Source organism: Rhinoderma darwinii, chromosome 5 (genome assembly GCF_050947455.1).
Source record: "Rhinoderma darwinii isolate aRhiDar2 chromosome 5, aRhiDar2.hap1, whole genome shotgun sequence".
Lineage (NCBI taxonomy): Eukaryota > Metazoa > Chordata > Amphibia > Anura > Rhinodermatidae > Rhinoderma > Rhinoderma darwinii.
In genome coordinates this window covers 141,130,837-141,154,207 of record NC_134691.1, presented here as the reverse complement: position 1 = coordinate 141,154,207, position 23,371 = coordinate 141,130,837, and the positions used below count along the sequence as shown (strand labels likewise).

General features: G+C 42.8%; 1 protein-coding gene across 2 annotated transcripts in view; it reads left to right on the top strand.

Moving 5' to 3' along the window:
- The first annotated feature begins 2,545 nt into the window (after positions 1-2,545).
- The window catches only part of CDKAL1 (CDKAL1 threonylcarbamoyladenosine tRNA methylthiotransferase), an 845,495-nt gene continuing 824,669 nt past the window's right edge, over positions 2,546-23,371 (top strand). For both annotated transcript variants that reach the window (XM_075826579.1, XM_075826580.1), the window contains exons 1-4: positions 2,546-2,689; positions 5,198-5,230; positions 5,705-5,865; positions 19,867-19,979. In XM_075826579.1, the coding sequence (XP_075682694.1) occupies positions 5,708-5,865; positions 19,867-19,979 (271 nt within the window). In that variant the 5' untranslated portion in view covers positions 2,546-2,689; positions 5,198-5,230; positions 5,705-5,707. The remainder of the gene's footprint in view (positions 2,690-5,197; positions 5,231-5,704; positions 5,866-19,866; positions 19,980-23,371) is intronic.

The following is a 23,371-nucleotide window of genomic DNA, read 5'->3' as shown; positions in this document are numbered from 1 at the left end:
GCTCTAGGAACCCAAATCCTTCTCCTCTACACCAAGACTTCAGCCATGCATTTAACTCCCTGAGCTCCCGCTGTCTTTCCTGTGATGCGCATGGCACAGGCAGTATTCCTGAGAATACTACTTTGGAGGTCCTTCCCTTCAGCTTGTAGCCTAGTTCTTTAAAATTATTCTTAAGGCTCCTCCACCTACCATTTATTCTGTCGTTGGTACCGACATGGACCACGACAGCTGGATCATCACCAGCCCCTCCCAGCAATTTGTCCACCCGTTCCACCACATGCCGAACCCTGGCACCAGGGAGACAGCAAACCATTCGGCTGAGGTGGTCTTGGCGACAAATTATTCTATCCGTCTTCCTGATTATAGAATCCCCTACGACTATCAATTGTCTTGGCTTACCTGCATTACCATCCCGCGGCAGACCACGTAAAGTTACAGAGCGGGGTCGTCGAGTGTTGAGGCACATAGTGCATAAAAGATGCCAACACTCTTGATGACTCAGTAACTGCAGAATTACAAACCTCCTCTGCTATTAACATCCACACTAAAAATGTGTGCTGGGAGCTTCATGGCATGGGTTTCCATGGCTGTATGCCAGCCTTACATCACCAAGCACAAAGGCAAGCGTCGGATGGAGTGGTGTAAAGCACGATGCCACTGGACTCTGGAGTAGTGGAAACATGTTCTGTGGAGTGATGAATCACACTTCTCTATCTGCCAGTCTGATGGACGAGTCTGGGTTTGGTGGATGCCAAGAGAACGTTAACTGCCTGACTGCATTGTGAGAACTGTAAAGCTTGGCGGAGGAGGGATAATGCTATGGGGTTGTTTTTCAGGGGTTGGCCTAGGCTCCTTAGTTCTAGTGAAAGGAAATCGTAATGCTTTAGCTTACCAAGACATTTTGGACAATTGTATGCTTCCACCTTTGTGGGAACAGATTGGGGAAGGTTATTTCCTGTTCCAGCGTGACTGTACTCCAGTGCACAAAGCAAGGTCCAAAAAGGCATCATTGGGTGAGTTTGGTGTGTAAGAACCTGAACTTAACCCCATCCAACACCTTTGGGATAAACTAGAACGGTGATTGGGAGCCAGACCCTCCTGCACTATAATTGTACCTGTGTCTATAGGACACAGGTACAATTAGAAGCAATGAATGACCGGGCATGTTCCGTGCCCGGCTATTCAGCGCTTTTGAACCAGTGAAGCGACTGGCACCTTTTGTACCAGTGAAGCTTCCGTCGATGGAAGGCGCCTTTCATAGACGCTGCGTTCAACCCCCAGGAGACCTGCGCAGAAGAGAGCAGGTCTCCATTGCTGCCAGCCGGCGTGGGAGCGGGATTAAGGTGAGTTTGAAAAGTTTTGTTTTTTTAAATTGTAACAAAAGAGTGTGTGGCTGTATCTACAGGGGGGGGGGGGCTTTGTCTACACGGGGCGTGGGGCCTTTATCTACAAGGAAGACTTTATCTACACGGGGGGGACTTTATCTACACGGGGGGGACTTTATCTACACGGGGGGGGGGGGCTTTATCTACAAGGGGGACTTTATCTACGGGGGCTTTATCTACGGGGGGGTGTTTATCTACAGGTGGGCTATATACTGGGATAAGCTATCTATGGAGCACCATATACAGGGGTGGGCTATATCTACAGGGGGGCTATAAAGTATATAGCCCCCCTGTAGATATAGCCCACCCCTGTATATAGTGCTCCATAGATCGCCCACCCCTGTATATAGTCCCCCTGTAGATATAGCCCACCCCTGTATATAGTCCCCCTGTAGATATAGCCCACTCCTGTATATAGTATCCCACAAATAGCTCCCCCTATAGTGCTCCACAGAAAGCCCACCCCTGTATATAGCCCCCCTGTACATATAGTCCACCCCTGTATATAGTGCTCCACAGATAGCCCACCCCTGTATATACTATATACAGGGGTGGGTTATCTGTGGAGCACTACATACAGGGGTGGACTATCTAGTGGAGCACTATATACAGGGGTCGGCTATATCTACAGGGGTGGGCTATATACAGGGGTGGACTATCTGTGGAGCACTATATACAGGGGTGGGCTATATCTACAGGAGTGGGCTATATACAGGGGTGGGCTATATCTACAGGGGGGCTATATACAGGGGTGGGCTATCTGTGAAGCACTATATACAGGGGTGGGCTATATCTACAGGGGGCTATATACAGGGTTGGGCTATACGTGGAGCACTATATACAGGGCTGGGCTATATCTACAGGGGGCTATATACAGGGGTGGGCTATCTATCTATCTATCTATCTATCTATCTATCTATCTATCTATCTATCTATCTATCATCATCTAATTTCTCGTTCTCTCTATAGATCGTATAGATATCGATGTATAAAATATATTTGTTTATTTAATATCAGTTAATGTTAGGCAGTAATTAGTATAGATATATAATATATATTTGTTTATTTATTTCCGTTTATTGTCTATATAACAACACGTTCACAATTACTTTACATAGATTCGCTGATTGAGTAAGTTTGTCCATACCGCCACCCCGTACAGCGTGCGATTAGGAGGCGTGGTCACGTGTGTAAACTTACATGGTGGGACTGGTGGAAAGTTTGGTGTGTGACTAGCAGCAGTGTGCGCGGTAACGGGGCTGTTGTGCTCTCACTTCATTCGGTCAGAGTCAGCGTAGAGCCGGGTGAGTCAGCGGTGAGGCCTCGTGGTGTGGGACACGGACGTCTGTGCTCAGTGCGCACTTACAGCCTTCGCTGTCTTGTCAAGTGTGGCCCTTGCTTCCCGCGGTCTATGGGGAGTCAGAGAAGTCCTGTCACTATATATATATATATATATATATATATATATATAGTCATGTGAGGACGACAGTACAGAGTACCCAGAACACCTCTCCTCCTCGGGCTGTCGCATGTTGCTGGCAGATATATGGTAACATATGCGACATGATGCACACGCCATGCCCAGAATCCTCAGCGTCTCCCCAGTACAGCGCTTGTTCTCCTGGGGAAGTGGTCTATATAAGTCGTGCAGTACCGGTGGTGAAACTCCTGCTCCGTGACCGCTTTGCTCATCAGACAATCCCCTTCATGTGGCAGCAGCTGATCTCCAGCGGAAATGTAGTATTACCTTGTAGCCGTTTAAATGCATTTCTGTCCATGCAATACATGAAGGACTGGAGTCTGTCAGAGCAAGAACCAGGTGGCGTGACCCCGTTTTGACGTCCGTATTCTGTAATATGGACAAAGGCTGTCAAGAGCCCCATTGGGGACAGTATGTAGGGACCTCTGTACAGCGCTGCGGGATATGTTGGCCCCATATAAAGAAGGGACAACACCTTTTAAATGGTGTTACCCATCTCTATGCATATCTCTGCCCCCACCTGTCAGGAGAATTGGTCCCCTCCTGTTTCCATAACTCGCATAGATTTTAATGGAGAGATCTGCGCGCGTGCATAGACACATCTTCTATTATTCTTCACCTGGATCTGGTAGTCTTAACTAGTGGAATGGGAGATATGGGACCCCTGTTCTCCTGATAGTTGGGTGTCCTAGTGATGATTTTGACTGGGTGCTCCAGGCAAAACTGATACTGTGTTGTGCCACATCATGCCCGCACTAGGCGTACGTTCTATCTTTGGTGTTTTTTGAAGCGCTGAGTCTTGTGCCATCCGTCTGGGCCCACACTAGGCATAGCTCATTATTTTTTCCTATAGGTTTCCTTTAAATGACTCTCTAGCTATTCTCTAATAAGTGACTTTGTAATAAGTAATATTAGGTTCAAGGTGGTATATAGATTATGTTTCCAGTTAACACAAGTATAGACGTCCTTGTACTTCGGAGTGTAATAGTACATAAGTATTTTCTATTTATTCTGTGGTCTCCGGTCTGATGACTGCCGCTCAGTGTTGTTCCTCGTATATTGGTATTTTGTATGAGATTAAATGCGGCCTCCAAATATGGCACTTGACATGAAGTATTGTATGGCCTGACACAGGATTCACGTCACCTGTATATAGGGTGGTAAAATAAAGTCCTGCCACCTGCGATTACATGCGTTATATAATGCGGGGTTCGAACTGTAACAAAGTCTTGCTGTGTTATGCATTGTCTTCTGCTGTTCCTGAGTTAGGCCCCATGCACACGACAGCAAAAACTGAGCCATTCACTTTCATTGAACACTGACACCTTCCCGTAGCACTACGGAAGGGTGTCAGTGCCGTGGAAATGTTCCGGGAATTATGGAACATGTCCGTTCTTTCGCATTTTGCGGGCTGTGCTCCCATACTTTGTATGGGAGCACGGCCCGAAAATGCGGCTGTCAGTCAGCGGCCGTCCGTGCACGGTCGTGTGCATGGGGCCTTACAGCATGTATTTTGTATAGTGACTGTAAAACATACTGGAGGACATATATCAAAACTGGTGCAAAGGAAAAGTGGAGTAGTTGCCTTTTGGAAAATGAAAGCCGCGAACCGACTGTTGCCATGGGCAACTACTACAATTTTCCTTTGCACCAGTTTTGATAAATCTTCCTCATAGTCTCACTTTACTATAAGGTTTCTGCTAAGCGGTTAGGGGTGTGTTTGACCACAAGGTCGCCGACTGTTTCCAGTAACAACCAGCAGAATTGTGAATGCAGCTCTGGGCTATAACAAATGCTGTAACTGAAGACCAAGATCAGATATTTTTGTAAAGTGCATGAAAGGTTCCTTATTTATAAAATGCTGCCTGCTTACAGGACATGTTCAACGTGACAGATGCAATTTTATTTCAACGTAGGTTTTTTAATGTCCATGCAAAATCTTAAAACTTGCTGAGGGTTCTATCACACGGCCCGAAGTTGCCCATGTAAACGAGCGCCGATCAATGAGCCAGCTCGTTGATCGGCGCTCGTTTGCTGCTTTTCCAAGGAGCTGTGTATGGGGGCAAGCGCTCGTTACTCCGATTGCTCGTCCCCATACGTTTGTATCATGTTGGCAGCACATCTCACTGTTTACAGCGGGAGATGCGCTGCCGACAACGATAATATTTTAGGCTGCAGAAACTATACGATCAGCCGATCAACAAGCGTTTGCTCGCTCATCAGCTGATCGTTGTGTGAATCCTCGTTTGCCCGTGTAGTAGGGCCTTTATCTTATAATACACGTTTATTTTAAGTGAGTATTTAATTTTACTTTCTATTTTTATCTTGCCAGATTATACTTTGAAACCAAGTTACATAATTTGAGGTAAGTGCAGTTTGTGTCTGTGCTCTTGTAATGTGGGACATCAGGCACTTCATCTAAAAATGTCCAAGATTTTGTGTCTCTTGTGAAGATCTTTGTTTCACTATAAAAAAATTTTTTTCTAGAGATCATAAGGGGAAGACATTTTTTTTCTATGTCACAATAAGGCTCTGTTCACATCTGTGTTGGAGGCTCTGTTAGGGGCCTCTGTTGCAGATCCGGCAGGGTTTACCGGAGACCAGCGCTATTGTGTCCTGTAGAATCGCGGACACCTTGACGGAATGCTGACACAATCCGTTAAAGTCAATAGATTCCGTTGGCAACCGGCAGTGTCCGTTGTGCAACTCATCCGTTGGTTGTTATTCCCTTGTTCTGCTCCTCTGATGGCGCAGAACGGAACTGCACTACGCAGATTTGAACATAGCCTAAGTCAGTTTGTATTGCTTGCTGATTTTTAGTTGCTGGTATGTATTTCAGATAATGCCTTCTTCTTGTGAATCATTATTGGACGACATTGAAGACATTGTCTCAGTGACTGATCCAAAACCCTATGATCGTCAATCTGCAAGACAAAACATTGTCCCCAGGGTGCGGAAAAGAAATAAAGCCAAAATCCTGGAAGAGCCACCAACTGACAGGTGTGTTCATTTTATTTTATGTAGTAGCAAATATATTGGAAGATCATGTAAATAGAACGTGTGACTAAGGCTACATTCACATGACCGTGAAAAAATTTGGAGGCACTGATGCAAAACGGCCATGAAAAACTGACAGTTGATCAGTTTTTAATGGCCATTATTTTTCACTGTCGTGGGAATGTAGCCGTCACACGGCCGTTTTCAGGTCAATTATGTTCTATGGGTGTATTCAAACGGCCGTTTTTTTAACGGCCCGTGAATATTGGCCGTTAAAAAATAGAACATGTCCTATTTTTGGCCGTTTTCATGGCCAGTCAGCCCCCATAGAAGTCAATGGATTAGTTTTTAACGGCTGTCAATACATGTAACAACCGTTAAAAACTGGAATGTTTTTTTTAATTTATTTTTATTTTATTATTTTTTTGGGACAGGAGCGGCTTCCTGTGGTATCCTTTCATAAACCCCATTCTTGGTCTGTTTTTCTAATGGTAGACACATAACCAGAGGTTTTTGTAGTTTGTCATTTGTTACCCGTAGGTTTTTTTATCACCTTTTTCATGATTGCCCGTCATGCCCTAGGAGTCAGAACCCCACTTCTAGGGACCGTAGTAACAGAATTTTATCCATTTGTCCACAATTAGTCTGGTTTATTGTACGTCCATGACTTGTCTTTTGCCAATTAGCTTTTGGGGAAGTCATTAAGGCTCCATGCACACGACCGTGCCTGTAATTACGGGAACGGCTGCAGGCCGCCGGCCGTTTTTACGGGCCCTGCTCCCATTATAAAGTGTAGGAGCATAGTCCGTAAAATAGGACATGTCCTATCTTTTTCGGCCGGTTTCTGCGGAACGGACACCCTTCCGTAGACATGCGGGAAGGTGTCCATCGGCCATAGAAATGAATGGGCCCGTAATTACGGGTGATTTTACGGTCATGTGTATGGGGCCTCACAACTTTTCTTCTCTGCACTGGATGTTTACTCCATGTGCATAATAAAAGACACTAAGGGCCAGTTCACACACTGAGTAAATACTGCAAACTTTCTGAAACAGAATTAGTTGCGGAAAATCCGCAGCAAATACAGTAGCAGCGAAGTGAATGAGGTAAAACAAATCTCATCCACACGCTGCGTAAATACCGAGGGGAAATACCGCTCAGAAATTGACCTGCGGTGCGGATTTTCATTCCGCAGCATGTAAATGGACTTTACATAAACGCTGCTTATGTTGTGGGATTTCCACATTGAATTCAATGGGCTGTAAATCCCGCATCAAATAGCAGTTCCTTTTTTTGCGGCCACAAAAAACGGAACTGAGAAAACAAAAAAACAAACTACGCTAGGAGTCTGTGTTTCATCCTCCTGGGATGACGCTTCATCCCATGTGACGGCCGCTGCAGCCAATCGCAGGATGTAGCGGTGGTCACATGGTTGAAACCTCATCCCATTAGGCCGGCATGCTAGCATGCCGGCTAAGCGCTGCAGTTTTTTGCAGCGGACATTCCGGGCGAGAAACTGCACCACAGTTTGTGTTTTTCACCCAAAATTCCCTGCAGCGCACAGGGCAGATACGCTGCGTTTTTCCGCCCCATGTGAACTCAGCCTTACAGTACAACTGTTTGTATGTTAAAAGTTTTAGTTGTTTTTTTTTTTTGTTTTTTTAATCATTTTATCTCCTTTTTTAGGCTGGCTTCACACACACTTTTTTTGCAGGTGCAAAATCTGCCTCAAAATTCAGTTTGGAATTTTGAGGCAGATTTTGCTCTGCCTGCATGCCGATTTTCGCAGCGTTTATCAACCGTGGCCATTGAGCACAGCCAGCAAAAACGCCACAACATACTTTCTCTGCCTCCCATTGATGTCAATGGGAGGTGGGAGACGTAAACGCCCGAAGATAGGGCATGTCGCTGCTTTTCCCCGCAAGATTTTCGGACATTTTCCAATGCGTTTTCCGCGTCAAAAAAAAATCTGTGTGAACTGGCCCTTAAAAGTTTTTTTTATTTTTTTTATTTTGGAATTTTAACCCCTTAAGGACGCAGTCTAGTTTGGGCTTTAAAGGCATGGTGTTGCCCGAAAAACATGTTTTTTTTTTAAAATTTAAACATTTAGTGTGTGGGTGATTAAACATTGTTCAAATTTTTTTTATTTTTTTCGCGAGTCAGGAAATATTATAAATTTTTTCTAATTTATAATACTACCCATTTTTGGTCACTAGATTGAGCTAGTTCCCAAAATTGCAGCATTGCAACATTGGGTTAAAAGCTCTCGCTCTAGTGAGCTCTCAGCATCCCCCCCTCCTTTATCCTGGCTAGTGCCGGGATAAACGAGGGGTTTGAAAGGTTTAACCTCCTACACTGTGTGTCGCCATTTTTTGAGGTAACCCACAGTGTAGTAGGTTTACATACAGTAGTAAACACACACAAACACTAACATACATTGAAATCTCTTACCTGCTCCTGCCGCCGCGGCTCCCTCCGGCCCGTCCGCTCCCTTTGCTGCCGCTGTTCCATGTGCACAAGTCCGGAAGCCGCGACCGGAAGTAGTAATATTACTGTCCGGCCGCGACTTCCGGTCCACAGGAAAATGGCGCCGGACGGCGCCAATTTCGAATAGGACTGTGTGGGAGCGGCGCATGCGCAGTTCCCACACAGACGCCGTACACGGACGTGAATGGGACGGGAGCCGTTCACAGTCCCTATGGGACTGTGGCTGCCGTACTCCATGTCTGTGTGTGTCGTTAATCGACACACACAGAAATGGAACAAAAAATGGCAGCCCCCATAGGGAAGAAAAAGTGTAAAAATAAGAAACAGTAAAACACAAACACACAAATGAATATAAACGTTTTTATTAAAGCACTAACATCTTTAACATATAAAAAAATTATTTGTGATGACACTATTCCTTTAAGGCTCAGAGCCCATTTTTTAAATCGGACATATTTCACGTTATGTGGTAAGAACGTCGGAATGCTTAAACCTATCCAAGCGATTCTGAGATTGTTTTCTCATGACACATTGGGCTTTGTTAGTGGTAAAATTTGGTCGATATATTCAGTGTTTATTGGTGAAAAATTTGAAAAAATAGAATTTTTCGGAATTTAAATGCATCTGCTTGTAAAAAAGATGGTTTTCCCACCCAAAATAGTTACTAGTTCACATTTCCCATATGTCTACTTTAGATTGGCATTGTTTTTTGAACATTCTTTTATTTTTCTTGGACGTTACAAGGCTTAGAACATAAACAGCAATTTCTCAATTTTTAAGAAAATTGCAAAATACTTTTTTTTAAGGTACCTCTTGAGTTCTGAAGTGGCTTTGAGGGGCCTATGTATTAGAAACCCCCATAAAACACCATTTTAAAAACTAGACCCCTCAAAGTATTCAAAACAGCATTTAGAAAGTTTTTTTTTAACCCTTTAGGCATTTCACAGGAATTAAATCAAAGTGGAGGTGACGTTTGCAAATTTCCTTTTTCTTGCTGAATTTCAATTTTATTAAATTTTTTTTTTCTGTAACACAGGTTTTACCAGAGAAACACTACTAAATATGTATTGTCCAGATTCTGCAGTTTTTAGAAATGTCCCACACGTGGCTCTAGTGTGCTCGTGAACTAAAACACAAGCCACAGAAGCAAAGAAGCACCTAGTGCATTTTGGGGCTTCTTTTTTATTAGAATATATTTTAGGCAGCATGCCAGGTTTGGAGAGGTGTTGAGGTGCCAAAACAGTAGGAATACGCCAAAAGTGACCCCATGTTGGAAACTACACCCCTCAAGGAATTCATTTATGGTTATTGTTACCATTTTGACCCCATAGTTTTTTCACAGCACGTATTTGAATTGGGCTGTGAAATTTAAAAAATGATATTTTTTGCAATAAGATGTAATTTTTGATAAAAATTTCATATTTTCGTAGGGAACAAAATTGCCCAATTTGTCCTGGGTGCGGCAATAACCCATTTGTGGTGATAAACTGCCATTTGGGCCAATGGGATCAGAAGGAAAGGAGCGCTATGTGTTCCTTGGAGCCCAGATTTAGCTGGATTGGTTTTCGGGTGCCATGTCGCATTTGCAGAGCCCCAGAGGTATCAAAGCAATGGAAACCCACCAGAAGTGACCCCATTTTCGAAACTACACCCCTCAAGGAATTCATTTATGGGTGTTGTGACCATTTAGACCCCACAGTTTTTTTTTTCACAGAATGTATTAGATTTGGGCTGTGAATTAAAAAAATATATATATTTTTTCCAATAAGATTTAGTTTTGGCTCATTTTCTTATTTTCACAATGAATAAAATACCCCATTTTGTTGCCCAATTTGTCCCGAGTGCGTTTGGGCCAATGGGAGGGCTCAGAAGGAAAGGAGCACCATTTGGCCTACTGGAGCTTGTTTGGTGCGAAGTCATGTATGCAGAAGCCCCTGAGGTACCAGTACAGTTGAAACTCCCGAGAAGTGACCCTGTTTTAAAATCTACACCCCTTAAGACATTCATCTAGAGGTGTAGTGAGCATTTTGACCCCATAGGTACTGTGTAAAAGATAATGCGCAGCAGATGGTGCAGAGTGAGATTTGCAATTTTCTATATATATGCCATTTCAGTGTCCAATATATTGTGCCCAGCATGTGCCTTCAGAGATATACACCCCATAAACTGTAATGTGGGTTCTCCTGGGTACGGCAACACCCTACATGTGGCTGTTAACAGCTGCCTGGGCACACAGCAGGGCCCAGAGGGGAAAAATGAGGGGGGGATAAGCTGTGCGGAGTGCATCAGGGTAAGTAAAACTGGGGTAAATTATAAACCAAGGGATGTATGATAAATTTTAAAACACTTTCATACAGAGCCCTGCTTTTTCGGGACACGTGTCACATTGATATATTGTGTCCTTCCTTATCCTCCTCTTATAGCAGACTTTGCACCTCTTTTGACTTTTTCCCTTCTTGCCAGTTTGGGGACCTTATCCTGGAAAGTGTTGCCCTGGTACGATGCGTGTGGCCTCTCTTCCAGAAGTTCTGGGTGCCCCCCCTTCTTGGTCCCTAAAAATTAGTTTCTTGATAACCACCTCTTGAAATTACAGGAAAGTTCCCGTCTGGCCTGTACATCGATGTAGCACGTACACATTGTACAATGCCATCTGTATGATGTGCACGGCCAGCTTCTTATACCACACCGCATGGCGCTGTAGGGCTACAGGACTTGATCTGACAAGTCCACCCCTCCCATGTACCTATTGTAGTCCAAGATGCAGTTTGGTTTGGGGGTCTCTGTACTGGTACCTCGTACTAGTATGGCCATGTATTGTCAGTACCAGGACATCTCTCTTGTACTTGACACACAATATGTTGCTGCTAGAATGTGCCCTGCTCTCACCCCTTCTGAGTGTTTGCCCAAGCAGAGTATTAGGGAGGTCTCTCAGATTTCTTTTAGCAGTGCCACATTACTTCTGGAAGCGAGGCAGTTGAAGAGTGGGACGCTGGTATAAAAATGATCCAGGTAGAGGTGGTAACCCTGGTCCAGCAGTGGGTGCACCAAATCCCACACAATTTTTGCATTAACTCCCAGTAAGGGGGGGGAAGCATTCTGGGGGCTGAGCACTGGTGTCCTTCCCTTCATATATCCTAAATTTGTAGGTATACCCTGATGCACTATTGCACAGCTTATACACTTTCACGCCATACCTTGCCCTCTTACTCGGCAGGTACTGGCGGAATTGAAGCCTCCCTTTAAAATGTACCAAGGACTCCTCAATAGAAATTCAATTCTCAGGGGTGTATGCTTGGGGAAAACCGGGCACTGAAACGGTCTAATAGGGGTCTCCGTTTATACAAATAGTTAAAACTGGGCTCATCTCGGGGTGGGCACGGCTCATTATCAGTATAATGTTTTTTTAATTTATTTTTTTAGGTTCCAGTTCAGTTCTGAAGTTGCTTTGAGGGGCCCATATATTAGAAACCCCTATTAAACACCCTGTTTTAGAAACTAGACCCCTCAAAGTATTCACAACAGCATTTAGAAAGTTTGTTAACCCTTTAGGTGTTTCACAGGAATTTAGAGCAAAGTAGAGGTGAAATTTAATTTATTAGGCACCATGTCCGGTTTGAAGAGGTCTTGTGGTGCCAAAACAGTGGAAACCCCCCAAAAGTGACCCTATTTTGAAAACTAGACACCTTGAGGAATTCATTGTAGTTTTCATGGGGTGCATGTGGCTTTTTGATGAGTTTAAGTGGCGTGGTGACTAAAAAACAGCAATTTTACTGGTTTTATTTTTGTTCTCAAATTTTTTTTTTTTTACAGCGTTCACCGTGCGCTATAAATGACATATTCACTTTATTCTGCGATACGATTACGGCGATACCATGTGTTTATAGATTTTCTTTGTCTTATGGCATATGCACAATAAAATACATTTTGTAAAAAATCATTTATTTTTTGTTACCTTATTCTAGGAGCCATAACTGTTTATTTTTCCATCAGGAAAACCGTGTAATGACTTGTTTTTTTGCGTAACGAACTGTAGTTTCGATCAGTACCATTTTTAGGTACATGCAAGTGTTTGATCTTTTTATTCAATTTTTTTGGGAGATGAAGTGACCAAACAATTATGATTCTGGTACTGTTTATTATTTTTCTTTTATGGCGTTCACCGCGCAGGATAAATAATGACATAACGATACCAATTATGTATAGTTTATTTGTTTATTTATATATTTTTATTAATAATGAATGACTGATGAGGGAAAAAGGGGGATTTTTTTTAACTTTTTTTTTTTTCACTTTTAAAACTTATTTTCTTATTTTTACACTTTTTTTTTTATATATTTTTTTTTTTTTACTTAAACTTTATTACTTTGTCCCACTAGGGGACTTGAGGGCAGGAGGCCCTGATCGCTATTCTATTACACTGCACTACATGGAATGCGTAAACCTATCCAAGTGATTCTGAAATTTTTTGAATTTCAGAATCTGGACATGCGTAGTGCAGTGTATTAGAGCTGTCAGCTGTTCGCTGACAGCAAGCATAGTGGGTCCTGACTTTGTCAGGACCCACTAGGCTTCCGTCGATGGCTTGGCCAGAGTCCTTTGTTAGTACTCTGATTGCCATAGTAGCCATCGCCGGCCAATATCGTGTATCAGGTCGCCGATGGTAGCTTAACCCCTGAAAAGCCGCGATCGGTATTGAACGCGGCTTATAAGGGGTTAATCGGCGGGGACCGCCGCGATCGGTCCCTGCACACTGAGCTGTGATAGCCTGCTGTCGGAAACAGCAGGTATCACCGCTCAAACACGCCGTTAACACGACGGGGAAAGATGTCGCTGTGTTAACTCAGGTCAGTAATATTGCTGAGCGCGAACGATGCGCTCAGCACGACGTAATAGTACTGAGCTGAGCGGGAAAGGATTAAACAAAGCCGGAAAAGGACAGGAGCATGGTCAACATGCATTCTAAACAGTCAACGATTCATTGTATATAAATGTAAACTATACAAAGCTGTAGCCTGTTGAATAAAAATTACCATGACAAATTTTTCCCGTTTGAAAATATATAGATACCATAAGATCTGATCCCACACACCTCTCTCCTGTATCAGATGAAACCCTTCGGTAATACTAATCCGTATCAAAGTGGTATAGCAGGGATTTCCAGTCCTTTTGACCAAATGTTGTCAATTTTCAATGGGCCGTTCTATTTAGTATATAAAATTTTTATACAAAGGGACTATGGGAGTTTACCAGTTTAAATGTGTTATCCAGTTTAAAAAAAAAAAAAAAAAAAAAAGCAATTCATCTGGCGGTGTAGTGCACATTTTGACCCCACATTTTTTTTTTTTAGCCAATTTTTATTAGAATTGGACTGTACGAATGGAAAATTCTTATTGCCATTTTGTTTGGATATACGGCAGGGCTCCGAAGGGAACGAGCGCTGTTTGGCTTTTGGAGTTCAGATTTTGCTGGATTGATTTCTGGACAATGGAACCCCCTAAGAAGTGACTCCATTTGGTAAAGTACAAGCCTTGATGATTTCATCTGGGGGTATAGTGAGCATTTTTACCCCACCGGTTTTTGTTGAATTTTTTAGAATGGACTGTGAAAAAAAAAAAAACACAAAAAAAAGGTTTTGTTTTTTTCTTCAAAAGGATGTAGTTCTAGTTGAAAATTTTTGATTTTCACAAGGAATGTAGGAGAAAAAGCACCACAACGTTTGTAAAGCGTTTTCTCCCGAGTACAGCAATAACCCATATGTGATCGTAAACTGCTGTTTGAGCATATGGCAGGGCAACTAACAGAAGGCGCCATTTAGCTTTTTGAGCGCATGTTTTTCTGTGTTGGTTTTTGGTAGCCATGTTGCATTTGCAGAGCTTTCTTGGGTATCAGTACAGTAGAAATTGTCCAGATGGGATCTCACTTTCGAGACACTATCCCTCAAGTAATTAAATTAGGGGTATAGTGAGCATTTTGACCCTACACGCGGTTTATAGATTTTATTAGAATTGGGCCGTGAAAATTTAAGTCTACCTTTTTTTTCCCACTAATATGTAGTCTTAGCACAATTTTTCATTTTTACAATGTATACAAGAGAAAAGGCACCCCAAAATTTGTTACGCATTTTCTCCCGAGTAAGTCCACACCCCATGTGTGGTTATAATCTTTTTGGACACACAGCAAGGCTCTAAAGGGAAGGAGTGCAGTTTTGGTTTTTGGAATGGAGATTTTACATGATTAGTTTTTGGCCATCATATTGCATTGGGCTGAGCTACCAGTACAGTGGAAACCCTTTTTGGAAACTACACCCCTCAAGGAATTGGAGGTATGGTGAACATTTTGACACCACAGGTGTTTTACAGAAATTGGTACACAATAGATGTTGCAGATTGAAAATTGCCATTTTTCTACAGATGCCATTTCAGTGGCCAGTATGTTGTGCCCAGCTTGTGCCACTGGAGATAAACATCACATAAATTGTTAAGCGGGTCCTGTTGAAGTGCAGTAATACCCCATATTTGGTCATAAACAGTTTGGGCACACTGCCAGGCTAAGGTGGACCGCCATTTGGTTTTTGGAGCATGGATGTTGCTTGGTGGTTGTTCTGTTTTGGGTTTTACTGGTGTTTAACCCCTTCCCGCACCTTGACGTTAATGCACGTCAATGTGTGCAGTAACTTCGCGCACCTTGACGTGCAGTAACGGCAGTGCTTTGACAGTTAACCGCGGCGCTACACCGCAGCGGCGGTTAACTGTTCAGGGTGTCAGCCCCGCTCTCCCCGTTGCCGATCAGCGGCCTGTCACCGCTGAAATCTGCAATTAACCCCTTCGAAGCGGTGGTCGATTGCGATCACCACATTGAAGAGGTTTACAGCGGATCGGCAGCCCCCCACTTGTATTTGCGGGGGCTGGCGATCCTTCTCACGGCAACCAGAGGCCAGACAATGACCTCTGGGTTTCCATGTACGGAAGCCTCGGAGGAGCAACATCCGGCCGGTCCTCCGATGCTTCCTGTCAGAATAACAGTTAGAACACATTACACTACGTGTGTAGTGTAAAGTGTTCCAGCAGCGATCAGAGCTGCAAGTCTAAGTGTCCCCTAGTGGGACAAGTAAAAAAAAGTAGTAATGTTTTTAAAAAGTCTAAAAATAAAAGTTAGAAGTGACAAACAAAGAATGCTTTTTTTCCTATAAAGTCTTTTATTATAGGAAAAAAATTAACACGTTAAAAGTACACATATTTGGTATCACCGCGTTCGTGACGACTCCAACTATAAAACTGTAATATTATTTTTCCCGGACGGTGAACACGGCGAAAAACAGTGCCCGAATCACAATTTTTTTGGTTACCAACCCTCCTAAAATATACAATAAAAAGTGATCAAAAAGTCGCATGTACGCCAAAATGGTACCAATACAAACTACAACCCGTCCCGCAAAAAACAAGCCCGCGTTTTTGACTGAAAAATAAGTTATCGCTCTCAGAATATGGTGACACAAAAAATGTATTTTATAAATAAGTGATTTTATTGCACAAACGCTGCAAAACATAAAAAAATTATATACATCTGGTATCGCCATAATCGTACCAACCCGCAGAATAAAATATAATGGTAATTTATAGCCCAGGGTTAACGCCATAAAAAAAAAAAGAATAAAAAAACTTTGTCAGAATTGATGGTTTTTGGTCACCTTGCTTGCCAAAAAATGGAATAAAACGTGATCAAAAAAATTTCTGCCACCCCAAAATGGTACCAATGAAAGCTACAGATTTGTCCCGCAAAGAATAAACCCTCACGGCTCCGGTGGAGAAAAAATAAAACTGTTCTGGATCTCAGAATATGGCGATGCAAAATGTGCAGAGTGTTCCAAAAGCGGATAAGATTGGGCGCCATTTAGAAGTGCGACACCGGCCACATATCTGCGGATTATTATTTATTTACTGCATTATTATACCCTCTTATTATACCCTGATGTACCCCGCACAGATAACCTATGTCCCCACATTATAAACTGAAACAAGTAAAACCCCAAACAGAACAACTACCAAGCTACATCTGCGCCCCAAAAGCCAAATGCCGCTCCCTCTCTTCTGAGCCCTGCAGCGTGCCTAAACACCAGTTAACGTCCATAGATATGGCATCGCCATACCCGGGAGAACCCGGTTAATATTTTATGAGGTATTTGTCTTCAGTGGCACAAACTGGACATAACATATAGTGCACTAAAATGGCATGAGAGTGGAAAATTGTAATTTTCACTCTGCACCATCCGCTGCACATATCCACTGTTTTGGCCTCTCATGGCACCCAAAAACCATTTCAGCGAAATTTGAGCTCCAAAAGACAAATAGGGCTCCTTCCCTTCTAAGCCCTGCTGTGGGTCCAAACAGCAGTTTATTACCACATATGGGGTATTTCCGTAATCGGGAGAAATAGTTTTTACAAATGTTGGTGGTTTTTCTCCTTTTATTCCTTGTAAGAATTAAAAATGGCTACCTTTTTTCAGAAAAAAAAGTAGATTTTTACTTTTACAGTATAATTCCAATGAATTCAGCAAAACCACTGTGGGGTCAAAATGCTAACTTTACCCCTAGAAAAATTCCTTGATGAGTGTAGTTTCCAAAATGGGGTCACTTTCCAGGGGTTTCCACTATTTTGTTCCCTCCAGTGCATTTCAAACGCGACACGGCACTGAAAACTATTCCAGCAAAATCAGAATTTCAAAATCCAAATGGTGCTCCTTCTCTTCTGAGTCCTGCTGTGGGTCCAAACAGCAGTTTATTACCACATAAGGGGTATTGCTATAATCGGGAGAAATTGCTTTACATATGTTGGGGTGTTTTCTCTCTCTTATTCCTTGAAAAAATGTTTACGTTTTTTCAGAAAAAAAGTAGATTTTCACCTTCACATACTAATTAAAATAAATTTAGTAAAAAAACTGGGTTCAAAATGCTAACTATACCCCTAGATAAATTCCCTGAGGGGTGTAGTTTCCAAAATGAGGTCAGTTTTGGGGGGTCTTTATTGTTTTGTCCCCACAAGACCTCTTCAAACCTGACATGGTACCTAAAATATATGCTAAAAAAAAAGGAGGCCCCAAAATCCACTAGGTTCTCCTTTGCTTCTGAGGTCAGTAAATTAGCGCACTAGGGTCACATGTGGGGTATTTCTAAAAACTGCAGAATCTAGGCAATAAATAATAAGTTACATTTCTTGGGTAAAACCTTCTGTGGTATAGAATTTTTTTTATTACAAATGAATTTTGTAAAAAAAATAAAATAAAATTTGTAACTTTCACCTCTACTTAGCTTTAATTCCTGTGAAACGCCTAAAGGATTCAAACACTTTCTGAATGCTGTTTTGAATACTTTGAGGGGTGCAGTTTTCAAAATGGGGTGATTTATGGGGACTTTCTAATATATAAGGCACTCAAAGCCACTTCAGAACTGAACTGGTCCTTGTAAAAATCGCCTTTTGAAATTTTCTTGAAAATATGAGAAATCGCTGCTAAAGTTCTAAGCCTTGTAACGTCCTAGAAAAATAAAATGTTCAAAAAACGATGCCAAACTAAAGTAGACATATGGGAAATGTTAACTTGTGACTATTTTGTGTGGTGTTACTATCTGTTTTACAACCAGATACATTTCAATTTAGAAAAATGCTAATTTTTGCACATTTTCTTCAAATCTTGGTGTTTTTTACAAATAAATATTGAATTTATCGACAATTTTTTCCATAACATAAAGTACAATATGTCACGAGAAAACAATCTCAGAATCACTTGGATAGGCAAAAACATTCCGGAGTTATTGCCACATAAAGGGACACATGTCCGATTTGAAAAATCTGCTTTGTCCTGAACGCCAAAACAGGCTCAGTCCTGAAGGGGTTAAGCTTATAATGTAGTGGCATATGTAAGCTGGGTCAGAGTGCATCAGGGCATAATAAGGTGATGTAGTAATGGGGTAAATGCATAATAAAATTAATAATCCATGGATGTTGTGGTACGCTTGGTACTTTATTCACAGGCCAGGTTTTTGGGGCAGTTGTTGCACTGATGGTGTATTTGCTTCCCTTTTTGGAACACACTGCACTTTTTTATTTATTTTTTTGGTCCCGTTTGCAGTTTAGGGAACTTTGATACAATAAGGCAGCCTCGCTTCCATCAGTGATGACGTTTTGGGACAGTGCCTTAATGATTACCTTATACAGTGCTATCTGTACAAAGTGCATGGCCAGCTTTCTATACTATGGACACGGCTATGTGGTTAATCCAGGGTATTGGGCGATGGGGCACATAGGGTGCCCCCTCCCTCTATCAACCACTTAGATGCCATGGTCGCTGTTGACTGCAGCATCTGCGGCTAGAACTGCATTGATAAAACACAAGTTGGTACTTTTTTTTTCTTTTTTCTGTGATTGCATTACAAAATGCAACCGCATCGAAGAATGCACAAAGTCTCGGTAAAAACTAACTTTTTTTGGGGTTTTGCCCCCTACAATTTCTTGATTTAGTAGTATAACTGCACATATCTATACCAAAACTTGATAGCTTACTACTCCTGAAGTAAGAGAATATCCGATTTGTGTATTTAACCCACTGCCAGGGCATGTTATGTTTCCAAAGAGTGAAGCGGTACATTTTCACTTTTGAGTTTTTTTTTTTTTTCAATGTATTTAATGCCACCATCCTGTCTTTGCGACATGTCGCTGCAATTTACACACCATAATAGGCTCAAAATGGTATGTGGTTTTTTTTTTTTTTTTTTTTTTTTCTTCTACCTTTTTTCTAATGGACTATTCTAAGAGTAAGAAGGTAACCCACTGCCAGGCCCATTTCTACTTTCAAATGGTATTTTTTTTTTATTTTATTTTTTTACATATGCCATTAGATATCACCATTCTGTCTTTGCAATGGGCCTATGCAGCAAAAACATTATAAATACCACCCAAAAAATACACCACTGAGTAAAATAGACCCCCCCCCACTATATTTTACAAGGGGTATATTGTACGTTTTGTTGGAAGGTATGTATTTCTTAAAATTTTAAAGTAGTATTCGTATCTTGGACATTAATGGTTTATCCACAGAATTCATGTCTGATAGATGCGGATCTCACCTCTCTCTAGAACGGGGCCCTCTGACCACTGTCTTATTTTCTGCTGCTTTGCTCTGGCCACTGTCTGGCGAGGCGGCTGTGGTTTTACGGAAACAGCCAAGTGCATTTTGCTGTACGGTTTCCAGAACTCCCTCAAAAGTGAATGAAAGCTACAGAAACTGTGTAGCGCTTTTCCTGAACTTGATCTATTGAAACATTTGTATGCCACTGTATTAAACTAGAGGTAGAGTAGGGCCATATAGAAGTCTATAGGCAATGTATTACGGCTCTGTCCAACTCAGATTGTCAAAGCCGTAATATGGTTGTGTACATTACCCTTGGTCTAGTTTAATCGAAATGTTCCGTTTTACGCAATTCAACTATCCATTTTTATTTTTTTAATTGTCTCCTTTTTATTCAGTACTATTCCAGGCACTCAGAAGATCTGGATACGTACATGGGGTTGCTCACATAATAACTCTGATGGAGAATACATGGCAGGACAATTGGCTGCATATGGCTACAATATAACAGGTATGAAGTAAGGATTAAATTATAAAAGGTGTTCGAGTGTTTTTAAAAGGAATAAATCCACAGGAGGGCAGCCAACATAAGTAATGCTAGTACTGTGCAATGGTGCAGGTTTAAGCACCAGGGCCGTCTGCTGTAAATTTATGCTGGGAGGCTCTTATATGTCTGCATTGTTTTCATAAGAGGAGTGTATTTTTTAATGTTATGCAGCAGCTGGTGCATCGGGCTGTAATATATGCTGTGGTGCTGGAGGGACCCACTTTATTAATCCTTTCAGGACCAAGGTGCATAGATTCATCTATGACCAGGCCTACATTTAAAGCTTTGGCATAGTGTGTGTGTGTGTGTGTGTACACCACTGTCCCTATAGATAGTGCCACACAGAATGCCCCCCCCCCCCTGCAGATCCTGCTACCCAGACCCCCTTGTGTGTATAGTGTTACACAGCCCCCACAGTTCCTTAAAAAAATAAAATAAAATAGATTGTACTTCCCTTACCCCATTCCCGCGACAGATGGAGCGCTACACTGCCTCTCTGATGGGATGCATGCGCAGACCGGCGTGATGTCATTACGGCGGCCTGCGCATCTCCCAGCGACTTTATAGGCTGCAGTCTTAACGTGGCCTGCAGCCTATAGTATTCAGTTGTATGTGCGTCCCGAGGACGCACATACGACTGTCGCTAGCACAAGAGCCCCCTCCGGGTCTAGCAACGCCACTGCATCCGCCTTTGACAGGGCTTTAAACTTTAGTGAGCGGGTGTACTGTGGAAGGTGTGTAGCCGTTCACCTTATAGGAAACCCTGCCAAGAGGCCTGTGACGATTCTGTTTTTAGACAGGATCTTTAAATCCATATTATAGTAGCACCGTTGTGCCGAGCTTCTGGAGGAAATTCTGCCCCGTCACATGTGACTAAGGCCTTATTCACACAAACGTGTTATACGTCCGTGATACGCGCGTGATTAGTGAATGGGGTCGTTCAGACTGTCAGTGATTTTCATGCAGCGTATGTGCGCTGCGTAAAACTCATGACATGTCCTATACTGGCCCGTGTTTAACGCAGCACGCACCCATTGAGGTCAATGGGTGCGTGCAAATCGCACACGGAAGCACTTCCGGGTGCCGCGCGTGATTCGCGCAACAGTAGTAAAAAAATTAAAATAATGAATGAAAACAGAAAAGCACCTCCTGCTTTTATGTTTGTAAACATAAAAACAGTGTCATAATGATGCCGGCTGTGCGAAAATCACACAGCCACGCACCATATACAGGTGCCACGCTGAGCTTTTGCGCACGCAAAACGCAGCGTTTTTTGCACGCGCAAAACTGACACGCTCTTGTGAATAAGGTCTTAAATGGAGTTGCGCATTTACCCCTGTTGCACCCTTGCACTGACGATGGCCGTCATTTCATCCATTCGGAGAGGAGAGAGGAGACCGCGTACAGGACGCAACAATGCAGTCTTCTCCCACCTCCTGTGGCTGCCAGACATAATGCTCCGAAGCACTAGCCTGGCCTGTCAGTACTGCATCTGTTAGGCTTCTATTGGCTGGCAGCTTATGCAGTCATATGCTGCCAGCCAATGACAGTAGGGCATTCAGAAAAGGGATGGGTGTATGTAAGCTGAGATGGGTAGGCAGTCTGGCTATTTGTATATAAAGGAATAGGTGGCAGGGCTAAATCTTTCTGCATTTTTACAGGCTAGGTGAGTGGAGTGGCTATATGAGCTGTTCATCAGAGCCCCAAGTAAGCTAAAGTGGCGTCCTCTTTAGCATTTGTTTGTGCCCCCCAACACACTTAAACCAGTACCCTCTCTGTATCCCTGCTGCACCTCACTACCTTATACTTTGCTGTTCCTGCTACCAGCATAGACTCTGGTTAGCTTAACCCCTTCCCGACATTTGCCGTACATGTACGTCATGGAAAGTACTGACTTCCCGCATCTTGCCGTACATGTACGCCAAATGTTTGGGACCGGCTCAGAAGCTGAGCCGGTGCCATCATCACCGGATCTCAGCTGTATCTTACAGCTGAGATCCGGCTGTAACGGCGGGGACCGAAATTAGCTTCGATCCCCGCCATTAACCCCTTAAGTGCAGCGCTCAAACGCGATCGCTGCACTTAAGGTGTTTGCAGCTCATCGGAACCCCAGTAATGAAATTGCCGGGGTTCCGGTGGCTGCAATGGCAACCGGAGGCCTAATACTGGCCTCCCGGTCTGCCTAGCACCGAAGCCGGTCAAGATCCGCCCGGCGGCGGAGCCTGATCGGCTTCCGTAGCTGCCAGCAAGATGGCGCCGGGTCAGGAGCTGATCCGGCGTCATCAGCGGTGGAAGTCAGCTGTACTGTACAGCTGACATCCACCTGTAACGGCAGGAACCGGAGCTAGCTCCGATCCCTGCCGTTAACCCCTTCGATGCAGCAATCGAAAGCGATTGCTGCATCGTAGCGGTTACTAGCAGATCGCCAGCCCTGACAGGCAATCGGGACTGGCGACTGCTGTTATGGCAACAGGAGACACAATGGTCTCCTGCTCTGCCATTACGGAAGCCGATTTAGGCCCCGCCGGGAGGCGAAGCCTAATCGGCTTGCTGTCAGTGAATGACTGACAGATCTAATACATTGCACTACATAGGTAGTGCAATGTATTAGAAAAAAAAAAAATCTGACCGTTGGATCTTCAAGTCCCCTAGTGGGACTTGAGAAAAAGTGTAAAAAAAGTGTCAAAAAAAGTGCACAAAATAAAAGTTTGAAAACAGTAAAAGTTTCAAGTAATCAAATAAAACACATTCCCCCTTTTACTCTTATCAAGTCCTTTATTATTGAAAAATAATAAACCATATGTATTTGGTATCGCCGCGACCGTAACGACCGGAGGTATCAAAATATTATTATTTATTGCACGCGGTGAACAGCGTAAAAAAAAACGTTACCAGAGTTTCTGTTTTTTGGTCACTTTGCCCTACAAATATTAGAATAAAAAGTGATCAAAAAGTCGCACGTATCCAAAAATGGTACCTATAAAAACTATAGCTCGTCCCGCAAAAAACAAGCCCTCATACACCTCCATCGACAAAAAAATTAAAATGTTATGGTTCTCACAACTTGGCGACAGAAAAAATACATTCTTTTTACAAAAGTAATTTTATTGTGCAAAAAAGTTGTAAAACATGAAAAAGTTCTATAAATTAGGTATCGCCGGAATCGTACTGACCCGCAGAATAAAGTTAACATGTAATTTATAACGCCTGGTGAACGCTGTATAAAAAAAAAACGAAAAAAGCTGTGCCAGAATTGCGTTTTTTTTGTTTACCTGGCATCCCAAAAAATAGGATAAAAGGTGATCAAAAAGTTGCATGTACCCCAAAATGGTACCAATAATAACTACAGCTCGTCC